The sequence below is a fragment of the Sarcophilus harrisii genome, chromosome 2 (genome assembly GCF_902635505.1).
Source record: "Sarcophilus harrisii chromosome 2, mSarHar1.11, whole genome shotgun sequence".
NCBI classification, from domain to species: domain Eukaryota; kingdom Metazoa; phylum Chordata; class Mammalia; order Dasyuromorphia; family Dasyuridae; genus Sarcophilus; species Sarcophilus harrisii.
The window spans coordinates 336,189,926-336,210,757 of NC_045427.1; the positions used below are offsets into that span (position 1 = coordinate 336,189,926).

At 32.3% G+C, this 20,832-nt stretch overlaps 1 protein-coding gene across 1 annotated transcript in view; it reads right to left on the bottom strand.

The window, feature by feature from the left end:
• Nucleotides 1-4,225: 4,225 nt before the first annotated feature.
• TMX1 (thioredoxin related transmembrane protein 1) overlaps nucleotides 4,226-20,832 on the bottom strand; it is a 35,766-nt gene continuing 19,159 nt past the window's right edge. Inside the window, exons 3-8 of the mRNA XM_031952926.1 lie at nucleotides 17,802-17,847; nucleotides 10,808-10,936; nucleotides 9,289-9,334; nucleotides 9,090-9,191; nucleotides 8,895-8,964; nucleotides 4,226-6,591 (exon numbers count right to left, since the gene is read on the bottom strand). Coding sequence (XP_031808786.1) covers nucleotides 6,416-6,591; nucleotides 8,895-8,964; nucleotides 9,090-9,191; nucleotides 9,289-9,334; nucleotides 10,808-10,936; nucleotides 17,802-17,847 — 569 coding nt within the window. The 3' untranslated portion in view covers nucleotides 4,226-6,415. The remainder of the gene's footprint in view (nucleotides 6,592-8,894; nucleotides 8,965-9,089; nucleotides 9,192-9,288; nucleotides 9,335-10,807; nucleotides 10,937-17,801; nucleotides 17,848-20,832) is intronic.

A 20,832-nucleotide genomic window follows, 5' to 3' on the forward strand; every position in this document is an offset into this window, starting at 1 on the left:
AACAATGTATCAGTGTCCCAGTTTTCCTGCATCCCCTCCAACACTCATCATTATTTTTTCCTGTCATTTTAGCCAATCTGACAGATGTGTAGTGGTATCTCAGAGTTGTGCATTTCTCTAATTAATAATGATTTGGAACACTCTTTCATATGAGTGGTAATAGTTTCCATTTCATCATCTGAAAATTGTTCATATCCTTTGACCATTTATCAATTGGAGAATGGCTTGGTTTCTTATAGAGTCAGCTCTCTATATATTTTGGAAATGAGGCCTTTATCAGAACCTTTAACTGTGAAGATGTTTTCCCAGTTTGTTGCTTCCTTCTAATCTTGTTTACATTAGTTTTGTTTGTACAGAAGCTTTTTAATTTGATGTAATCAAAATTTTCTATTTTGTGATCAATAATGGTCTCTAGTTCATCTTTAGTCACAAATTTCTTCCTCTTCCACAAGTCTGAGAGATAAACTATCCTATGTTCCTCCAATTTGTTTATAATCTCGTTTTTATAGTCTAAATCATGGACCCATTTTGATCTTATCTTGGTATACGGTGTTAAGTGTGGGTCCATGCCTAATTTCTGCCATACTAATTTCCAGTTATCCCAACAGTTTTTGTCAAATAATGAGTTCTTATCCCAAAAGTGAGGATCTTTGGGTTTGTCAAACACTAAATTGCTAGAGTTGACTATTCTGTCTTGTGAACCTAACCTGTTCCACTGATCAACTAATCTATTTCTTAGCCAATACCAAATGACTTAGCAGTCACTTTGGTGACTGCTGCTTTATAATATAGTTTTAGGTCAGGTACAGCTAGGCCACCTTCATTTGATTTTTTTTTTTTTCATTAATTCTTTTGAGATTCTTGACCTTTTATTATTCCATATGAATTTTGTTGTTATTTTTTCTAGATCATTAAAATATTTTCTTGGAAGTCTGATTGGTATAGCACTAAATAGATTAGTTTAGGAGTATTGTCATCTTTATTATATTCGCTCGACCTATCCAGGAGCACTTTGATATTTTTCCAATTATTTAAGTCTGACTTTATTTGTGTGGAAAGTTTTTTGTAATTTAGCTCATATAATTCCTGACTTTCCTTTGGTAGATAGATTCCCAAATATTTTATGCTGTCGACAATTATTCTGAATGGAATTTCTCTTTGTATCTCTTGCTGTTGGATTTTGTTGGTAATGTATAAAAATGCTGAGGATTTATGGGGATTTACTTTATAACCTGCAACTTTGCTAAAGTTATGGATTATTTCTTTTTTTTTTTAATTTAATAGCCTTTTATTTTCAGGATATATGCATGGGTAACTTTACAGCATTAACAATTGCCAAACCTCTTGTGTTATGGATTATTTCTAATAGCTTTTTCGTAGAATCTCTAGAGTTCTCTAAGTATAGCATCATATCATCTGCAAAGAGTGATAGTTTGGTTTCCTCACTGCCTATTCTGATTCTTTTAATCTCTTTCTCGACTCTTATTGCCGAGGCTAGTGTTTCTAATACAATATTGAATAATAATGGTGACAGTGGGCAACTTTGATGCAAAAATCTTAAATAAAATACTAGCAAAAAGACTGAAGAAAAATCATCCCCAGGATTTATACCAAGAACGCAGGGCTGGTTCAATATTAGGAAAACTATTAACATAATTGACTATATCAACAACCAAATTGACAAAAACCATATGATCATCTCAATAGATACAGAAAAACAACTCTGATCAATCATCCAAAACATTTCCAAAGAACACATTTTGAAAAATGGTATCTACTTCCAGAGATTGAACTGAATGCAAATTGAATTTTTTCACTTTATTTTTCTTGCTTATTTTTTGTAACATGGTTAATAATGGAAATGTTTTACAACATTTTATCTGTACAATTAATATCATATTGCTTACCTTCTCAATTAGTGGAAAGGCAGGAATGATGACAATTTGGAATTCAAAATTTAAGTATTCAAAAGAAAAAAATCAATTTGTTGGGAAAAATTGTGGCAGAAAGACCAAACTACTACCAGTTATTTCAATAGTTCAGGTGTGAGAGGAGCAACTAGGTGGTGCAATGGCTAGAACACCAACCTTGAAGTCAGGAGGACCTGAGCTCAAAGCTGGTCTCAGACACTTAACACTTCCTAGCTGTGTGACCCTGGGCAAGTCACTTAACCCCAATTGTCTCAAAAAAATATATATATATATCCAATAGTTCAGGTGTGAGGATATGAAGACCTCTACCTTCCACTCCATGGTAATGATTGTATGGTGGCTGTGAAGGAAGTATGTACAGGAATATGTTGCAAAAGGCACATACACAGAGCATCAGCCCTGAAGTCAGGAGGACCTGAGTTCAAAGCTGGTCTCAGACACTTAACATTTCCTAGCTGTGTGACCCTGGGCAAGTCATTTAACCCTAATTGCCTCAAGAAAAAAAAAAGGTACATGTATAAACCTTGACAATAGATTATCTATGCAAATGAGAAGACAGAAATGAAACCTACATTGCAATCATAAGGAATTGTGATAATATTGACATTCTCAACATATTGTGTTATTGTGAAATTTGGAAGGGGAAAAGTTTGGGGAAAGGATGATAATACAAGTGATCCAATTTGAAATCTTCAAAGGACAGTTGGAAATATAAGACTGGAGATTAACAGATTTTAGTGCTCAATAAGTAGATCTGAGAATTATTAGAACGGAAATAACTGAATCTATGGGAGCAGAGGAGATCACCAAGGGAAATAAGAGGGAGAAGCAAGCCCAGAAGAGCCCCATGTGTCCATCTATGATAAGGGGGAGTGACCTGAAATCCAGCAAAAGAGCTTGAATAACAGTTATATAGGTAGGAGGTCTTAAAAATCTAGAGAATATCAAGGGGAAAAAGGTGATCAACCTGGGCATAATTATTCCAAATCTATTTTCTTTTTAAAGGATAACAATTAAATGAAATAGAACCAAGAGAACACTGCACACAGTGTGATGATCCCCTCTGATGGACTTGACTCTTTTCAAAAATGAGGTGATTGATGTCAATTCTAATGAACTTGTAATGAAGAGAGTCTCCATCCAGAGGAAGCACTGTGGGAACTAAGTGTAGATCACAGCATTTACACTTTTTTTGTTTGCTTGGTTTTTGTTTCTTTTTTTCCCTTTTGATCTGACTTCACTTCTGCAGCATGATAAATGTGAAAGTATGTGAAGAAGAATTGCACATGTTTAATATATATTGGATTGCTTGCGCTGTCTAGGGGAGAGGGATGGAAGGAAGGAAGGGAGAAAGATTTAGAACACAAGGTTTTGCAGGAGTGAATGTTGAAGACAATCTTTGCATGTATTTTGAAAATTAAAAACTATTATTAAAAGTTTTTTTAAATAAATAAAGATAAAAAGGGTAGCAATTATAATCAGACAAGGCAATAGGAAAAGTGACATAATGAGATAAGCAGGAAAATTATAAAATGATTTAAAGCACTATAGATGACACTATTTTAAAAAAATTGATCATGTATTAGGACATAAAAGTACCTTAAATATTCATTTAAAACAATTTGTTATTAGTTAAGAAACAGAATTTGTCTAGCAGTAACCAACTAAGTACACAATATCCAAAAGCAAACATGTAGATAATGTTTGATAAAACCAAAGATCCTAGCTATTGAAGTAAAAATTCACTATTGGACAAAATAGTCCAATGGCTGAATAAAATGGCAAAAATTAGGAAATCACAAGATCAAAGAAAGAAAAAAGACATAATAACAAAAGAAATTATAAGAGATTTTTGTGTGTGTGTGGTTAAAAAGAATTGGGAGTTGAGGATGCCCACCAATTGAGGAAATGACTGAGCAGGTATATGAATATGAAGAATACTATACTTTAAGAAGTGATTAAGGGAACAGCTTGAGAGAAATCTGAGGAACTTATACGAATACAAAGTGAAGTGAAAAGCACTAAGAAAATTACTTATACAGTAACAGCATTGTCAAAATAAACAACTTTGAACAATTCAGGGAACTCAAAGGCCAGCCACAATTCCAAAAGAATCATGATGAAACATGCAATATACTTGTAGATAAAGGAGTCCGGATTCAAACTTTTTTTTTTTTTTTTGACATAGTCAATTTGGGAATTTGTTTTGCCTGACTATACATGCTTATAAAATGTGTTTTGTTTTTCACTGTTTTGTCAATGAAAGGTGGGAAGAAGAGAAGGCAAATCTTTGTAAAAAACGAAATAAAATTTAATTTTAAAATATTAAGATAATGCAGTTAGCATAAAATTATTTGGAAAATATAAAAATATCAGAGACAAAACAAAGAACATAGCTTTTAAAAATCATGGTCAGCTGTGAAGTTGATTTCTCTTAGTAGGGACAAGATCAAGAAAAATAAAGCTATTTCCATTCTACAGTAATGATGATTCTAATCATTATAAAGTAAAGATTTAACTATAACCAACTATCTTGCACCCTTTCACCAGGCCATCATTAAGAACAAAATGGTTTACAAAGGAAAAAAAAAAACTACCATCCAAAAATAGGATGTAATTAAAAAACAAAATAACCATTTCCCAACAAATATAAATGCATATTACTTTGAACATTTCATACAAATACAAATCCAGTAGCTTTATTTTGTTAGTATACAAATAAAAAAATTTCATTTGTTTAGAAAAATTTGTAGACAGGTTTTTTGTTTTTTTAAACAAATTTTTAAACACAGTGTCACATCAAATATTAGGTCATTTTTGAAATTCAGGAGGCTTTAGTTTGTGAATATTCATTATTTTAGAAGAAAATCCTTTTAAACAATATTAAACAAAAAATTAGTGAGTTCATATTAGGACTATATAAAGAAAGGAGATACTGTAAGCATATGAAAAAAAAGATTGTTTTTGAAAAAACTCAAGGTATTTTTCTCTGGTGGTTTATCACAATGAGTTTTAGTCTTCCCTGTATCTTTATTTCCAAGTCACATTTTCTAGGTTCCCAACTCTCTAAAGTATGAGTATAGCTCTTTTTTTCAAAAACTTGGAAATGTTATTTTAAAAACCCTCTGACAAAATATATTAAACTTGGCAAAAAATGAATTAAAATTTTTCTTTAACGAAGACAAAAAATATATCAAAGTTACTAGATATAAAATGCTTTTTTCCAATCTGAGTAGAGAATCTTGGGTTTGGGAGCTTTTTTGGCTAGCTACCACTAATTCCTAATTATTAAATAGCTAAATGTTATAAAATATTTTTTGAATACTTTAAAATTTAAAAAGTTGTTTGCTTTGAAGTAGTTTGGATATCAAATTATCAGCAATTTTTATTTTTTTATCAAAAGTAATTTAATTGAACGAAAAGACTGCTTGAGTGATTATCAATTATCAATAGACAATGCTAAAATTTTATGCATATTTCAATATTTTCATTTGCACAAAAGCAAATTTTCTTTTTTAAAAATACATTTATAAAAAGATTTTTCTATGGTAATTCCTGAATCATCTGAAATTCAAAATACTGTTTTTCTACAATAATAATTGTTCAAATCCCAAATAATATGAAAAATGTTTACTTCACTTCCAAAAGATCACAGGATCACTGACTAAGAAAATCGATCTTTAAAGTCATAGGAAATGAACTGATTCATTCTGAGAAAAGTAATGGAGTTAAAATAAAATTTAAGATATAAGAAAATGTGCAAATAAATAGATTTTGTGCAGAAGGGAGTATTTTAACTTTACATAAAATAACAAAAAAAAAAAAAGCCATGATTGTTGACGTTAGGGTAAATTAAGACATTATAAAAATGGAATTTATGATTGCTAAGTTTCTATTGTTAATTGTTATCATGTATAGAAAGTAGTATAATTAAAAGCAATCACTTTTATTAACATTAACATAGATATGAGCAAAATTAGGCCTACATCACTATAAAAGATCAAAGTTTATTGTGAAATATATTTTCTTACAAGACACTAAGAAAAATTCTCACTTAAGGTGAAGAGTTTTGCTTAATTTTTTTCCAAGAATGAAACTGAGTTTTACATAAATAATGAATGTTTTCTCTTAAAATGAAACTAATTAGCATAAACTCTTTAAATAACCCAAAGGGTAATACAGTGGACCTATAATTTTCAATTTACACTTAAATAATAAATTATAATTAAAGAAAAAGAGACATCTATCAAATTGTTTGAAATCAGGTTTTTCTATTTTGAGGAACTGGGTGAGCCATCAAACTATTTTCAAAGTCTATTTTAGCTTTCCATTCCAGCTGACAATATTATTTTTTTAAAAAGGTAAACTGTTTAAAAATATCTAATTGCTACAAATGTACATGTCAGTTATTTTAAACCAAAAAGTTAATTATCATTCTTCATAGTTTTGTCAAAACAGTAACTTTTAAATTAACTAAGAACAAACTAAAATTTATCCACTACTGAAACAGGATTGACAATGCGCTGTCTCATTGCAGTCTGTGAAAAGTCTTTTCTTGATGAATGGTTCTCCAATTCATCATCTGAATGATCTTCTTCATCTGCCTCTTGTTCTTGTTCCAATTTTTTAAAAAGATGGGCAGATTCTGGCAGGACTTTTTCTTAAAAAAAAAACAAAAACAAAAACAAAAAAACAGCATACACGGTTTAAGAAACAAAATGAATTGTAAGAACGTTTATTCAATAATGTAAAGATTTTCAAAATAAATAAAAATTTATAAGCAATTACATTGCTTCAATTCCTATATATCAAGAGTTTTGACTTCCAACAATAACAAATTATAAATTCTTTGGATGTTTTCAATGTACAATATGAGTGTTTTCAATGCATAGAATGAGATAGAACCAGAAATACTATTAAGAAGGAAAATAAAATTCACATTTTCTGAAAGGGCGGTTGCATTCTAGAATACTATTCCAAGTAGTCATTCAGTTTCTGCTTAAAGACATTCAATGACTAAAAGTATAGAATGGTGTTTTAAAATCACTTTTTTTCTTGATTGAATACATTGAAGAAAAGGGAAAAGATGATATTTAACCTGTAACACCATTATTTGAAAATGCTTTGATGAACAGAGATCTTGTACACAGACTGTCAGTGCAGCGGTGCAGCACATGTCTCTTGGGGTTTATGGATTTGGTTGTGAAGATTCTCTTAATCATTTGTTGAATTACCTAATTGGCCTAATGTATTTGAAATACCTCCCCATGTTATTCAAACAGTTATGGGAGCCCTGGAAAGCCTAAGAGTTGCTATTGGACCAGGTAGAATGTTGCAATACTGTATTCAGGGTGTGTTTCACCCAGCCAGAAAATTCAGAGACATGTACAGTAAGATTTATAAGTCTATCTACATTGGTCCCCAGTATGCACTCATAGCATATTATCCAAGAATCTACAATGATGGAAAAAACACCTATATTCATTATGAACTTGACTATATCTTACAATTTTATTTGTTTTTGTGTTTAATGCACAACTGTTCCATACCTTAAACTTGTTTCAATTTGGTGATGTAAAATTTTAAACACTGCAGATCAGGTCACAGAAGAAGAATTAGAAATCTAGTACTATGATTTTTAAATAACCGGTATCTTTGTTTGTGATGTTAAAACAGTAAATGCAAGTAGTAACCAAGGATACAGCAATTACACATAATATAATAGAAGGGTTTCATTTTGAATACTTCTTTATGAAGATTTAGATTTCGTTCTTTGTGTTTAAAGGGGAATTTATTTGAAAAACAAACATTTGTGTACCCAAAAAGGCAGGGGCAGCTAGATAATACAGTGGATACGGCCCTGGGAAATTTTAAGTGCCTTTATTTTTCTTTTTAAATTAAATTATTATTATTTAAATTAAAGCTTTTTATTTACAAAACATATGCATAGGTAATTTTGACCCTTGCAAAACCTGTTTCAAATTTTCTCCTCCTTCCCCCCACTCCCTCCTCTTGATGACAGGTAGTCCAATTAAGTACTTCTTTCACATGACAATCCTTCATATATCCTTAACTACCATATCATATTTATTTGTTTCAAATTAATTTCAGATTCTTTACCCAATCCTAATTATGACATGTTGATTTATATACCTTCTGAAAACAGTATAGTTTGTCAACAATTCATCAAAAATGTTGAATCTAGAACTATTAAGTAACCTAAAACAGCAATAACCCTAATTTCAAGGCATTCTCTTTGAGAACAAAGAGATATCCATCAGTTGAAGGATGAGTTCTTTTACGAGGTCCCTAATAAAGTCTTGATAAGAGATGTTACTGGAAATATGACTTTTTTTTCAGGCATAGCCTGAAGTACCCCAGCAAGAAAAAAACAGGGCAGCCAAAATAATGAAGTTTTAAGAGCGTTTATTACTGGCCAGGAATGATCCCCCAACACCAAGATGGGAGGAGTCACTAATGAGTGGCTTCAGGGCCATATATTTATAGAAAGAAGAGAGACATCAAAATGTTTCTTGATACATTTGTCATAATAAAAGAATTTCTATTCTAAACAGGAGGCAAATATAGTAAAGGAAAATAAAGGAAATAGTAAAGGAGGAAAAGAGTGAAATTAAGATCTCTTGGAACTAATGATTCAGCCTTATCAATAAGTCTTTGAGGCTATTGAGGGCATGAGTCACCTTGGATATTTTCAATCATGGAATTTGGAGGCAAATAGTATACTGTTTAATAGATATTTGAGCCCATCTAGTTCTTTAGCTTCTGACCTACTTCCAAAAAAGCTAAATAATAATAAAAAATAAGCTTTAAAAAATGGCTGAAGAGGAGATTTAAGACCAAATATTTCCACCCTAGGATTTTACAATATTTTAGTATGTCAGTTAATTAACAGGATATAACAAAACTCTCAAAGAGTTTAAATTAATTAAAAAATGTACTTACTTGAATAGGGATATTGCTGTGATTTATTTTTTTTTGAAGGACAAAGGAAGTCTGCCACAAATACCATAATCTGTAACCAAAAAAAAAAAAAAGATAGAGAGAGAAATCAGAGCATCTAGTCACAGAGAACTCAAGCTCTACTTTGTAAGTTATATAAATTCATTTTCCTATTAATCCCAAAAAAGGTATACTCACAAGTCCTAATATAAGGCCTAAGAAGAGAGTTGCTAAGGCAAAAATTGCATAGGATCCCCAAACTGGCATTTTAAGATCTTCTGTAAAATAGTTATGGCAAGTCTAAATTTCAAAGAGAATAAAAAGAGTAAACTAAGAAACTAGTTATTTCAACAAAATAACAAAATGTTTAAAGCTGAAACAAGACTTAAACTCCTACCCTAATCCACATAGATAGCTGAAAAAGAGCCGACATACTGCTCATCCTAAAAATAAGAGATATAATATAATTAAAAAACATAAATTTATTCAATATGACAAATTAAAATATTTTTTATTTTTTTAATTAATCCTTTTTATTTTCAAAATATATGCATGTATAATGTTCAATATTCACCCTTGCAAAACCTTATGTTCCAAATTTTTTCCCTCCCTTCTCCCCACCCTCTTCCCTACATAGCAAGTAATCCGATATGCTAAACATTTCTTTTACACATATTTTCACAAATATCACACTGCACAAGAAAAATCAGATCAGAAAGGAAAAAAAATGAGAAAGAAAACAAAATGCAAGCAAACAACCAAAAAATAAGAGTAAAAATACTACGTTCAGTTCCCACAGTCTTCTCTCTGGGTGCAGATGATTCTCTTCATCACAAGACCATTGGAACGGGCCTGAATTATGTTACTATTATTGAAGAAAGCCATGTCCCTCATATAATCTTGCTATTGCCACATATAATGATCTCCTGGTTCTGCTCATTTCACTCAGCATCAATTCAGGTAAGTTAGAGTATTTTATTCAAAGTTGGCAAGTCTACTGAATTTATACTGAAACAGAACTGTCTACAGATGAAGATGCAATCATTGACAAATTATTGGTATCCAATTTCTCCATATATTGAAGAGATTTGTTTTTTTGACCACATCTCACTTATCCTAAATAGAAAAATTTCTTTGTTTTTGTGGGTAGCTCCTTTAGGTCATTATTTACATATTTTAAAATTCAAGACAAATATGTGTACATACACATATATACATATTATATGTGAATACACATATTTACATATTGTGGGTATGTGTATTTTAAGTAAGAGTCTATTCAAAGGTTATATATTTTTCCTTTCCTTCCAACCCTAGAGAACAGAAGATTTGACAAATATAGTTTTAAATGCTTTCTCTATTTTGTTAATAACAGTCCTCATTTTCACTGTCAAATCACAATAACATCAGCAGCAGATTCATAAAACATACAACTAGCCTTCATATTCAGACTAAATTCTATTCCCAGAATAGTCCATGTTTAAAAATGACTTTATACCAGTCCTCACTTCACATTCTCCTACCAAAAAATTTTGCTTCTTTAGTGAAAAGAAATATGACTGCTCTATATCATAATGAAAATACACTTTATAATGTCTTTTAAAATTATATCACACACCTACACCACCCCAGTTATTATGAACTAGTCTTTACAGGCACTTTTCTTTTGCTGTTTCTCAAAACAAAGTGAAGTCACTTTCAGAGAATGTCAATTTTCTTGTTTTGCCAATTGATTTGTCCAAGTCCTATTGTACTATAAGAGAAAACTGAAAAAACTTTAGAAGCCTAAATTTTAAACTAAAATTTAATATTTTTTTCATATACATAGCAAATTTCCCTTCCCCAAATTTACAATACTTGATGTCACAAATACTTTAAAATCTAAAATTAAGGGATAAAAATTTTAAAATGCTTACAGAAAAGAACCTGGCCCAAACCACGAAGAAACGGGTTCAATACTTTTCCACTCTTTGTCACTTATGAAATTTATGAAGTCCTCTTTAGTCCTGGGGCCTTGATATCTTCTAAATTCTCCATTTCTACAGCTATGTAAAAAAGAAAAATGTTATCAGACTTCAATCATAGAAGTGCAGCTGCTCTGTAGTAATGTCTCGAGTAAAAAGCCAAAATGATGCTTGTTTCTATATTTAATTATCTTTTTTTCCCACTGAATTAAAATATTCAAAATTATTAGTACATAAATATATCCCTTTGATCATTTTCTACTCACAACATTTTCGTTGAAAATATAAATAAGAAGCAATATAACTTTCTTCTTAAATCAGACTTCAATAATACCATTACTATTACTAACCTTACTTAGTCAGTAAAATTATGAACATCTGCCGCAAGGAAAAAAATCATGACGTCTTCCTATGCTCCAACGTATTAGTATTACATACATCATGGGAATAAAATATTGGAGTATCAAACTTATAGAAAATTAAATTAAATAAGAAGAAATTTATGAGAAATTTAGCAAGTCTCTATATAAATAAGCTAATCAAAATAACAAAGATAGAGGTGTGGGGTATTCTGAGAAGACAGCAGAGTAAATCAGAAATTTCCAAGTTCTCCACAGACAGAAAATCACCATGAAATGAATGTACAGCAGCAAAAATAAAGGGATAAAGCAGTTGTTCTCATAAGATACTGGAAAGGACCTCAGAAAAGATAAGGCCTCCAGGGGCTGAGCTTTGGCTTGAGTGTAGGCAGGCTATGGAGCAATACTGTTAGGGCTCAAGAAATTTCACCTCAACTTTCACTTTATTCTAGTTCTCAAAAAATTTCACCTCACAAACTTTTACCTGACAGCCTCTGGAACTTTTACTCCATGAACTTTTACCTTACAAACTTTCATTTAAGGATCAGCATGACTGAATGAGGTTAAGACTGAAGAATTCCCTACTGTTTACAAAGGTCAGGCCTAGTAGTACTGACTGATCACTGACAAGTGATCCTAAGTAGTGGCTGTGAGCAAGAAGAAGCAAAAATACATGCCCAGTGAATGTGGGATCACACGAAGCAATAACATTTTTGGAACAGCATGACCCTAACCATGACTTAGGGAAAAAGAGTCCCTGAAGTTGAGCCCCTAGACAGGAATTCAAGAAATAACAGTAAGGAAGACTAAGGCCTAAGGCAATGTTACATACACTTCAAAATTAAAACTTGATTATAATAATAAGGTGCTAAAAAACAAAATAAAAATGAGTAAGCAAAATAAAAAAACCTGACTGAAGACAGATACTTCATTGGAAAAGTACTGGGTTCATATTCAGAAGATAGTTTGATGAAAAAAAATAGCACTCCTACACCAAAGAATAACATCAAAAGGTCACAGGCTCAAAAAGAGCTCTTGAAAGAACTCAAAAAGGAATTTAAAAAAATCAAGTAAAAGAGATTAAGAAAAAATTAGGTAAAATAATAAAATAATTCAAGAAAATTATGAAAAGAAAGTCAGCCAACTGAAAAAAAAAAAAAGGTACAAAATCTTAGGAAGAAAATAAGTTACAGAACAAGAGAATAAAGTAGAAATAATAATAATAATAAAAAAATCTACCATTCACCACCTAAAAGAGATGGGGGAGGGGGATCACAGAAATGTAACCATCAAGTTTCAAAAACTTCCAGGTTAAGGAGAATATATAGTAAACAACAACAAAAACAACTTCAATATTGTGGAAATACAGTCAGGATTTCACAAGATCTCTAGTAGCTTCTAATTCTAAAAGAACACAGGTTTTCGAGCATTTTATCTTTTTTTTTCCCCTGAGGCAACTGGGGTTAAATGACTTGCCTAGGGTCCCACAGCTAGGAAGTATTAAGTGTCTGAGGCCAGATTTGAACTCAAATCGTCCTGACTTCAGGGTTGGTGCTCTATCTACTACACCACTTGGTTGTTCCTTGGAACAATCTTAAATAGAAAAAGAACTGGAGCCGTCTCTAAGAATAACTTATCCAGTAAAGATGAATGTAATTCTGAATGAAAAAAAATGGAGATTTGATAAACTGAAAGATTTTCAGTTATTTGTAACAAAAAAACCAGAAGTCAATAAAAAATTACATATAAAAGATCCACAAGAAATTATAAGGCACTCATTAAATTGTTTAGTTATTATCTATATTTATATATATGTACATCTCTGTGTGTGTGTATATATATATATACATATATATATATATACACACACATATATATGTCATCAGTATTCTTAAAACTGTCATCATTATTAAGGTAGTTTGAAAGAAAAATTGGGGCTGAGTTATATATCATGGGATGACTAAAAAACAAAATTGGGGTAGAAAGAAAAAGGAGCAATTATAAAACTGGGCATAAAAAAGGAAGGACTAATATAGAGCAAACTGGTTGGGTTGTAAGGCTTGGAAATGTTGGAACCTTAGTCTCATCTGGGTTGAAAAGGAAAGTGTATGTCTGGAAAGTTGTAGAAGTGCAACAGAGAAAACAAGGAGGAGGAAGGAGAAGGACTTTTAGAGAGTTTGTAGATTAAGATTAGGGAGTGAAGAGATTCTCAGAGTAGTAGATGAAGTGGAGAGTGGGAAGAGGAAATAAAGAAAGCTTTTAAAAGGCTGAGTGAAAATAATAACTAAAAATTAGATGGGGGAAAAATCACAAATATTAATTCTAACCTTGAATGTGACTGGGATAGCAACTCTCTTTGTGGTGGCAAAATCCCCATCAATTGGGAAATGGCTGAATAAGTTGTGGTGTATGGTTATGATGGAATACTACTATATCATAAGAAATGAGCTTACTGATCTTATTAGAAAGACAGGTAAAGATTTGCACAAAATGATAAAGAATAAAATGAATAAAACCAAGAAGACACTGTATATAGCAAAGCTTGTTAAACTGTAGATTCCGACTCCATATGGGATTGCATAACTGAATATTCTGCCAAGATTTAATTCTTTATGTAAAAATAAACAAGCACATCCATCTCATTAGTATACAAATTAGTTTCATCTTTAACAATACAATTATATGTACACCAAAGAATTGTTTTTAAAAGAAATTTCTTCATGATTTATTATCAGTAAATATTTCAAGTAAAAACATCTTGGGTGAAAAGGGGTCCTGGGTAGAAAAAGTTTAAGCAGCACTGGTATATAGTAACAGCAATACTGTTTTAAAAACAACTTTGAACAACTAATTCATTTTGAATATTATATACAAATTAAAAATAAAGGAAATATGAAGAAAGATGTTGTCTGCATCCATAGTAAGAACTGATAAATATTAGTATATATAGCATAATTTTATACATATACTTATCTATTTATGTCTAATAGTAGTCATCTTGGGGAGATGGGGGAAAGGAGAAGTGAGTAGCTGAGGAAAGAAAAAAGGAAAAAAAAATTTACATAATAACTTTGTTGTAAATTTGTGGGAATAGCAAGTTGTACATGTCAGATTTACAGTTTAATGTGCAATCATCTTTTTTTATTGTACTTGTTATGGAAATGCTTGTTTTGTTCCAAGAAAAGAATCTTTTAAAAAGTCTCTTTAATATTAGCAGAAATGGCAAAATAACAAAGTTACTAACATTAAAAGAATTTGGGAATCATAAAGAAGGTATACTTTTAACAAAAACAGGTTATGCCAGACTAATTTTATTTTCTGATCTAAAAGGGATATAGGGGATTCCTATTTAGGTACATATTGCAGTAAATGACCTGTGAAGTTCCATCCAAGATAGATTTTTGGAAAGATCTGGCATGATATACACAAGAGACTGAAATAAATTCAAAGTGGGGAAAAGGTTAGGAAACACAGTAAAAGTAACAGATAAGAATTCAAAGAGAATATACATGAGTGTGACAAATACAAAGATATTTTCATGGAAAAATACAAGTATTTTACAATGATGCCACTAAAGAATATTATTCTATAGAATATAGATTATATATTATGAACTGAAATTAAGTTAGAGGAATCAGATCAGATCCACTGATTAGAGGCTGTTTAGAGGCTGACAATCAATAGTCTATAGGGCAAAGTCTAAACTCATTCTGATGTTCAAGGCCTGATGCCCTATTCAATATCTTTTTCACTCCTTTCCTATGTAAATTCCTGCTACTACTAAAATAATTTCATATTATATTATATTGATCTCAAAACAATGTCATCAGGAGGCATCTAGGTGGTGCAGTGGATAGAGCACCAGTCCTTAAGTCAGGAGGACCTGAGTTCAAATGTGGCCTCAAACACATAACACCTCCTAACTGTGTAATTCTGGGCAAGTCAGTTAATCCCAATTGCCACCAAAAAACAAAAACAAAAAACTATGTCAATAATACCATTGCTCAAACTAATCTAGCATGTTTGTCATTCCAAGCAACACTTCATCCTTTGAGTTTCATAAATCACTCTAGCTAATAATGATCTCTTCCTTCTCATAAAACACTCATTGGATTTATTATATCACTTATTTTATCAACAAATGATTTCAAGATCAATTAGGATAGGTTTTAAGGTATGGCATTTGATGATAAGCAGGCTGATTTCAGAAAAGCCTGGAAAGACACATATGAAGTGTTGCTGAATGAAGTGAGCAGAACCAGAATACTGTACACAGGAACAGCAAGTTATGTGATGAACTATGATAGATTTAGCTTTTCTCAGCAATGCAGTGACCTGACAATTCCAGAGAGAGAAATATGGAAGTTCAAAGCATATTATTTTCACTTTTGTTTTTTTTTTTCTTTCACAACATGACAAATATAAACATGTTTAAAATGACTATCTAGTCTATATCAGATTGTTTACTACCTTGGGAAGGGAGGAGAAAAAATCTAGAACTCAAACTCTTACAAAAAATGAATGTTGAAAACTATTTTTTACATGTTTGGGAAAATAAAATATTATTGAGAAAAAAAAGAAGTGGTATTTGAGTGGATTTTTAAATGAGGAAAGCTAGAAATTCTGAGATAGAAGTGAAAAGGAAGTACATTCCAGAAAGAGAGAATATCCTATACAAAATTATGGAGATGGAAGACAGAACATCATGTATGGGAATAGATAATAAGCAGACTAGCCTAGAATGAACAATGTACGAAGGGAAATAATATACAATAAGCCTGGAAAAAAGATTATAGCAAGAAGGGTTTTAACTACAAAACAGAGAAGCCTACATTTCTTTCTAAAAACAACAAAAAGCTAGCTATTAAAGATTCTTAAACGAGGCTGTGACAAACTAGCAGTTACATGAAACACAGGTTATTGGGGAGAGAGCAGAAGCAGGGAGACAAATTAAGCAGTTTTTGCAACAGGCCAGCTAACAGTGATAAAGACCTGAATTCTGATAGTGACATGAGTAAGCAAAGGGGAAAAGATGGAGGAAATGTTCTAGAAAAAGTATGACAAAACTTGACAACTGGATATGAGATGTGAGGAGACAAGGATGACTGGATGATGAAACCCTCTCCAGAAATAGGAAAATTATGAAGAGAAATTGATTTTGGGGAAAATATGAGGTCTGCTTTGAACGTACTGGGCCTGCAGATTGGTTATAAAACTGTGCATATCCTTTGACCCAGGAGTGCCATTCCTGGGACTGTGTACCAAGGAAAGCTTAAAGGAGGGAAAGGACCCACATGTGCAAAAACGTGGTAGTAAAGAATTGGAAAATAAGTAGATGCTCATCAACTGGGGAATGGCTGAACAAGCCATGATATATGAAGATAATGGAATATTATTGTTCTATAAAAAAAGATGAACAAGCTGATTTTAGAAAGGCCTTGAAAGATTTACATGAAATGCTGCAAAATGAAACAAACAGAACCAGAAACAGATTGTATACAATAACAGCAAAAATGTGCAATGATCAACTTATAAAAGATTTGGTTTTTAGTGGTTCAGTGATCCAAAACAAAACCAATAGACTTTGGTCAGAAAATGCCATCTGAATCCAGAAAAAGAATTCAGGAGACTGAATGTAAACCAACACATGCTATGCTCACTTCTTTTTTCTGTTTTGTTTTGTTTTTAAATCTTTCCCATGGTTTTTCCCTTTTGTTCTGAATTTTCTCTCCCAATGTAATGTGTATTAAAAATAAATTTGCTAGAAAGAAAAAGAACATACTGAGTCTGGGAAGCTTACAAATCATCCAGTTGGAAATATTCACTAGGCAGTTTATGATGCAGGAGTAATGCTCAGAAAAAAAACCAAAGATAGTTTTATAAATATGGGAGTCATGGACATACAGGTGATAGATGAAACCATAGTGTTGGTTAGGTTATAAATATAGATAATGACAAAAATGAGAAAACACCAATTTGTGGGTTGCAGCCAAATCAGTACTTAGGGGAAAATTTATATCTCTAAACACATACATCAATAAAAGACAGAAAAGAACAGACTAATGAACTGAGCATATAAAAATAAAAACCTAAAAAAAACAAATTTAAAATCCCCAATTAAACACCAAAAAAGAAATTCTGAAAATCAAACAGGAGATTAATAAAATTGAAAGTAAAATTAAAACAATAAACAAAACTAGGAGCTGGTTTTACGGGGGAAAAAATGACTGATTAATATGATTTTTTTTTAAAAGAGAAAACCAAATTACCAGTAGGTCAGATTCCTAGATTTTCTCTATTATTACATGAACCAAAAACTAAATTTGAAGGTCTAAATTTCAGTGTGATTTAGTGGATAGAGAGTCAGCCTTTGAGGCAGGAAGAATTGTATTCAAGCCTCTTATATTTGTTCTACACATATTCTATAGACATGATAAGGTAATTGAAGCTTTTAGTGTTCCAGGAAACTAAGACTCTACTGGAAGTAAAATAAATGTTCATATGTTGTGATAATGAGATTCTATACTTGGAGTTTATCAAAGCAATATAATTAAAACAAAACAAAAAACCCATCTTCAAATACTTACTGGTAGATAGTAGGAAGTGCAGTTATGATAAACCGACCACTGAGACCTGTAAATAAATATTTAGGCTTGAAAAATATAATAACAAATTCTGGCAGATACATCAATAGACTCTCAGGTTAAACGCATATCATTTTTAATTTGCAAGTGGTTCTCTTAAATTTTAAATAATTCTTATACCTGTTATGTTATCTACATTTCCAATTATGTTGTTTCCCTTTCTTTAGGAAAAAAATCAAACAATTAAAATATTTAACAAGGCTTATCAACAAGTTAAGAAAGTCTCAAGAGTACATGCAGTGTTCCACTCCCATATTTCTTCACTTTTGCTAAAAATGAGATATCTTCTCATAGCTCTTCTTTGACCCCAACTTTGGCACAATTTTTGTATATTCAGTTTTGATTTTTTTCTTTCCATTTATGTTGTAACTGTGTTTTTGTGATTCTGCTTACGCCACACTTTGAATTAATTCATCTAAGTCTTTCAGAGCTTATCTTTATTGACTCTATTTATTGTTTTTTAAAGCAAAAGAATACTCCATTATATTCATGTACCACAATGAGTTTATCCATTCCCCAAATTATGGGTATCTGGTTTTTTTCCAATTCTTTGCCACTACAAAAGGTTAATAAAGCTATAAATATTCTGCTATATATGAGACCTTTTTTTATTACTCAGTCTTCTTGAGGCTTATATAGCTAGCAGTAGGATCACTGGATCAAATGATATTGGTAATTCTTAGCTTAATTCCAAATTCCTTTCCAGAAGATTTGAACCGAATCATAGTTCCATCGAGAGTGCATTAGTGTTCTCTATTTCCACAGGCCTTCCAACACTGACTTGTTCAGTTTTTTTCAGTCATGTTTCTCTGTGACCCCATCTTGACAAAGATACTGGAGTATCTCCCCTGGAGTGGTTTACCATTTCTTCTCCAATTCATTTTACAGATGAGAAAACTGAGGCAAAGAGTGAAATAACTTGCTCAGTCACATAGCTAGTGTCTGAGTCCATATTTGAACTCAGGAAGATGAGTCATTCTAACTCCTGACTCCAGGCCCAGCATTCTATTAACTGGGTCAAATTACCCTAATATTAACTACTCCCATCTGTAATTTCATTTTTTTTATAAAATTGATAGATATAAAAGCAAATCTTACCAAATGCAAAAGTCATTACATGCCATCCTTTTTTCTACAGAAGATTATCTCTTCTATCTTCCCCACTCTCACTTATTTTCAATCACTCACCATTTACTGCTTCCTTACTGCCTGCAAACACACTCATCTCAATCACCCAAAAATTCCAAAACAAAAATTAAAAAAACCTCATTTCATTCATCCATCCCCTCCTAGCTAATATCTTTCCTCTCGTTCATCTAAATTTCTTTAGAAGACAATCTACATTAAGTACCTCTACTTCCTTTCCCTTCACTTGCTCATTAAATCTGGCTCCTGAATTTATCATCCAACCAAAATGGCTCTTTCCAAAATCACTAATAACCATATCTAATAGCCTTTTCTCTGTTTCTATGACTTCTGTGCAGTTCTCTTTGATAATTTCCTGGAAAATAGTGTCCAGGCTCTTTTTTTCATCATATTTTTCTGGGAGTCCAATGATTCTCATTTTGTCTCTCCTAGACCTGTTTTCCAGGTCTGTTGTTTTCCCCAGAAGGTATTTCACATTTTTCTCCATTGTTTGGTTTTTTTGGTTTTGCTTGACTGATTCTTCTTGTCTCCTCGAGTCATTCAGTTCCATTTGTTCTATTCTTATTTTCAATAAAGTGTTTTCTTCACTCACTTTTTTTATATCTTTTTCTAATTGTCCAATTTGTTCTATGGAATTTTTTTCCATTTCGCCAATTTTATTCTTTAGAGAGCTATTTTCTGTTTCCAGTTCACTAATCCTGTTTTCAAGGATTTGATTTCTTTATCCACTCTGTCTTTAAACGAGTGGAATAACTTCTCCAGTTTCTCTTGCCAAGTCTCCCTCTCCTTTTCCCATTTTCTTCTAGCTCCCTTGTGAGAGCCTTTTTAATTTCTTCTATGAGATTCATCTGTGCTGAGGAACAGATGATCTCCTCCTGTGGGAATTCACCTGGAGATAATCTGTTTTTAGTCTCCTCAAGGTTTAGAGTCTGTTCTCTGTCTGTATAAAAGCTGTCAGTCGTTAAAGTCCTTTTTAACTTTTTGCTCATTTTGTCAGAGAAGAATCAGAGACAAACTAACAAAGAAAAAAAAGGAAAAAAAAAAACCACAAATGGAATCTGCTTTTTTGGGGAGGGCTGGGTGGCATTACCGAGCTTCCTCTACAGACTGAGGGGCAGCAGCGAGGCACTAGCAGGACTGTGCTGCGCCTGCGCTCTTGAGAGCGTGCTGAGACGCTGTGGGGGAGGGGTGGCCGGTCCCAAGAGACTCCAGCTGTTTGGGGTTGTATTCTTCACCACCACCACCACCACCACCTCCCCCTTCCCCCGTGTTTTTAGCTTCTCTGCTGGGCTACTGACTTGCTGCCAGGGCAAAGTATCCAATCCTGTAGGATTGGATAGGAGCTTCCGCTCTCCCCACAGAGACGGCTGAGATCACATCCCATCTCCCTCCAGTCTGCTCGGCTGTGAGCTGCCTGCCGAGCTCTCACTGCTTCTGCCAGCCCTCAACCTGTGCCCAATCTAAAACCATCTCACCCTCAAGCAAAAACAGACCTTTCCTGGTGAATCTCAAGGATGTCTTCTCTTGGTAACTATTTGTGGGGTTTTTTTTTCCAGTCAGGCATTAATTCAGAGGCTTGTAATGAGATAGATTCTGAGAGAAAACGCGGAGCTTACACAGCTGTGTGCCTCCTCACCGCCATCTTGGCCGGAAGTCCACTCTAATGGCCTTTTCCCAATCCTCATTCTTCTTTATATCTCTGCAGCCTTTATCAATTACCCTCTTATCCTTACTTAATACTCTCATATCTAAGTTTGCATAATACTATTTTACCTGGATTCTCCTTTATAACTATTCCTTCTTAGTCTCCTATTATGGATATAGAAGC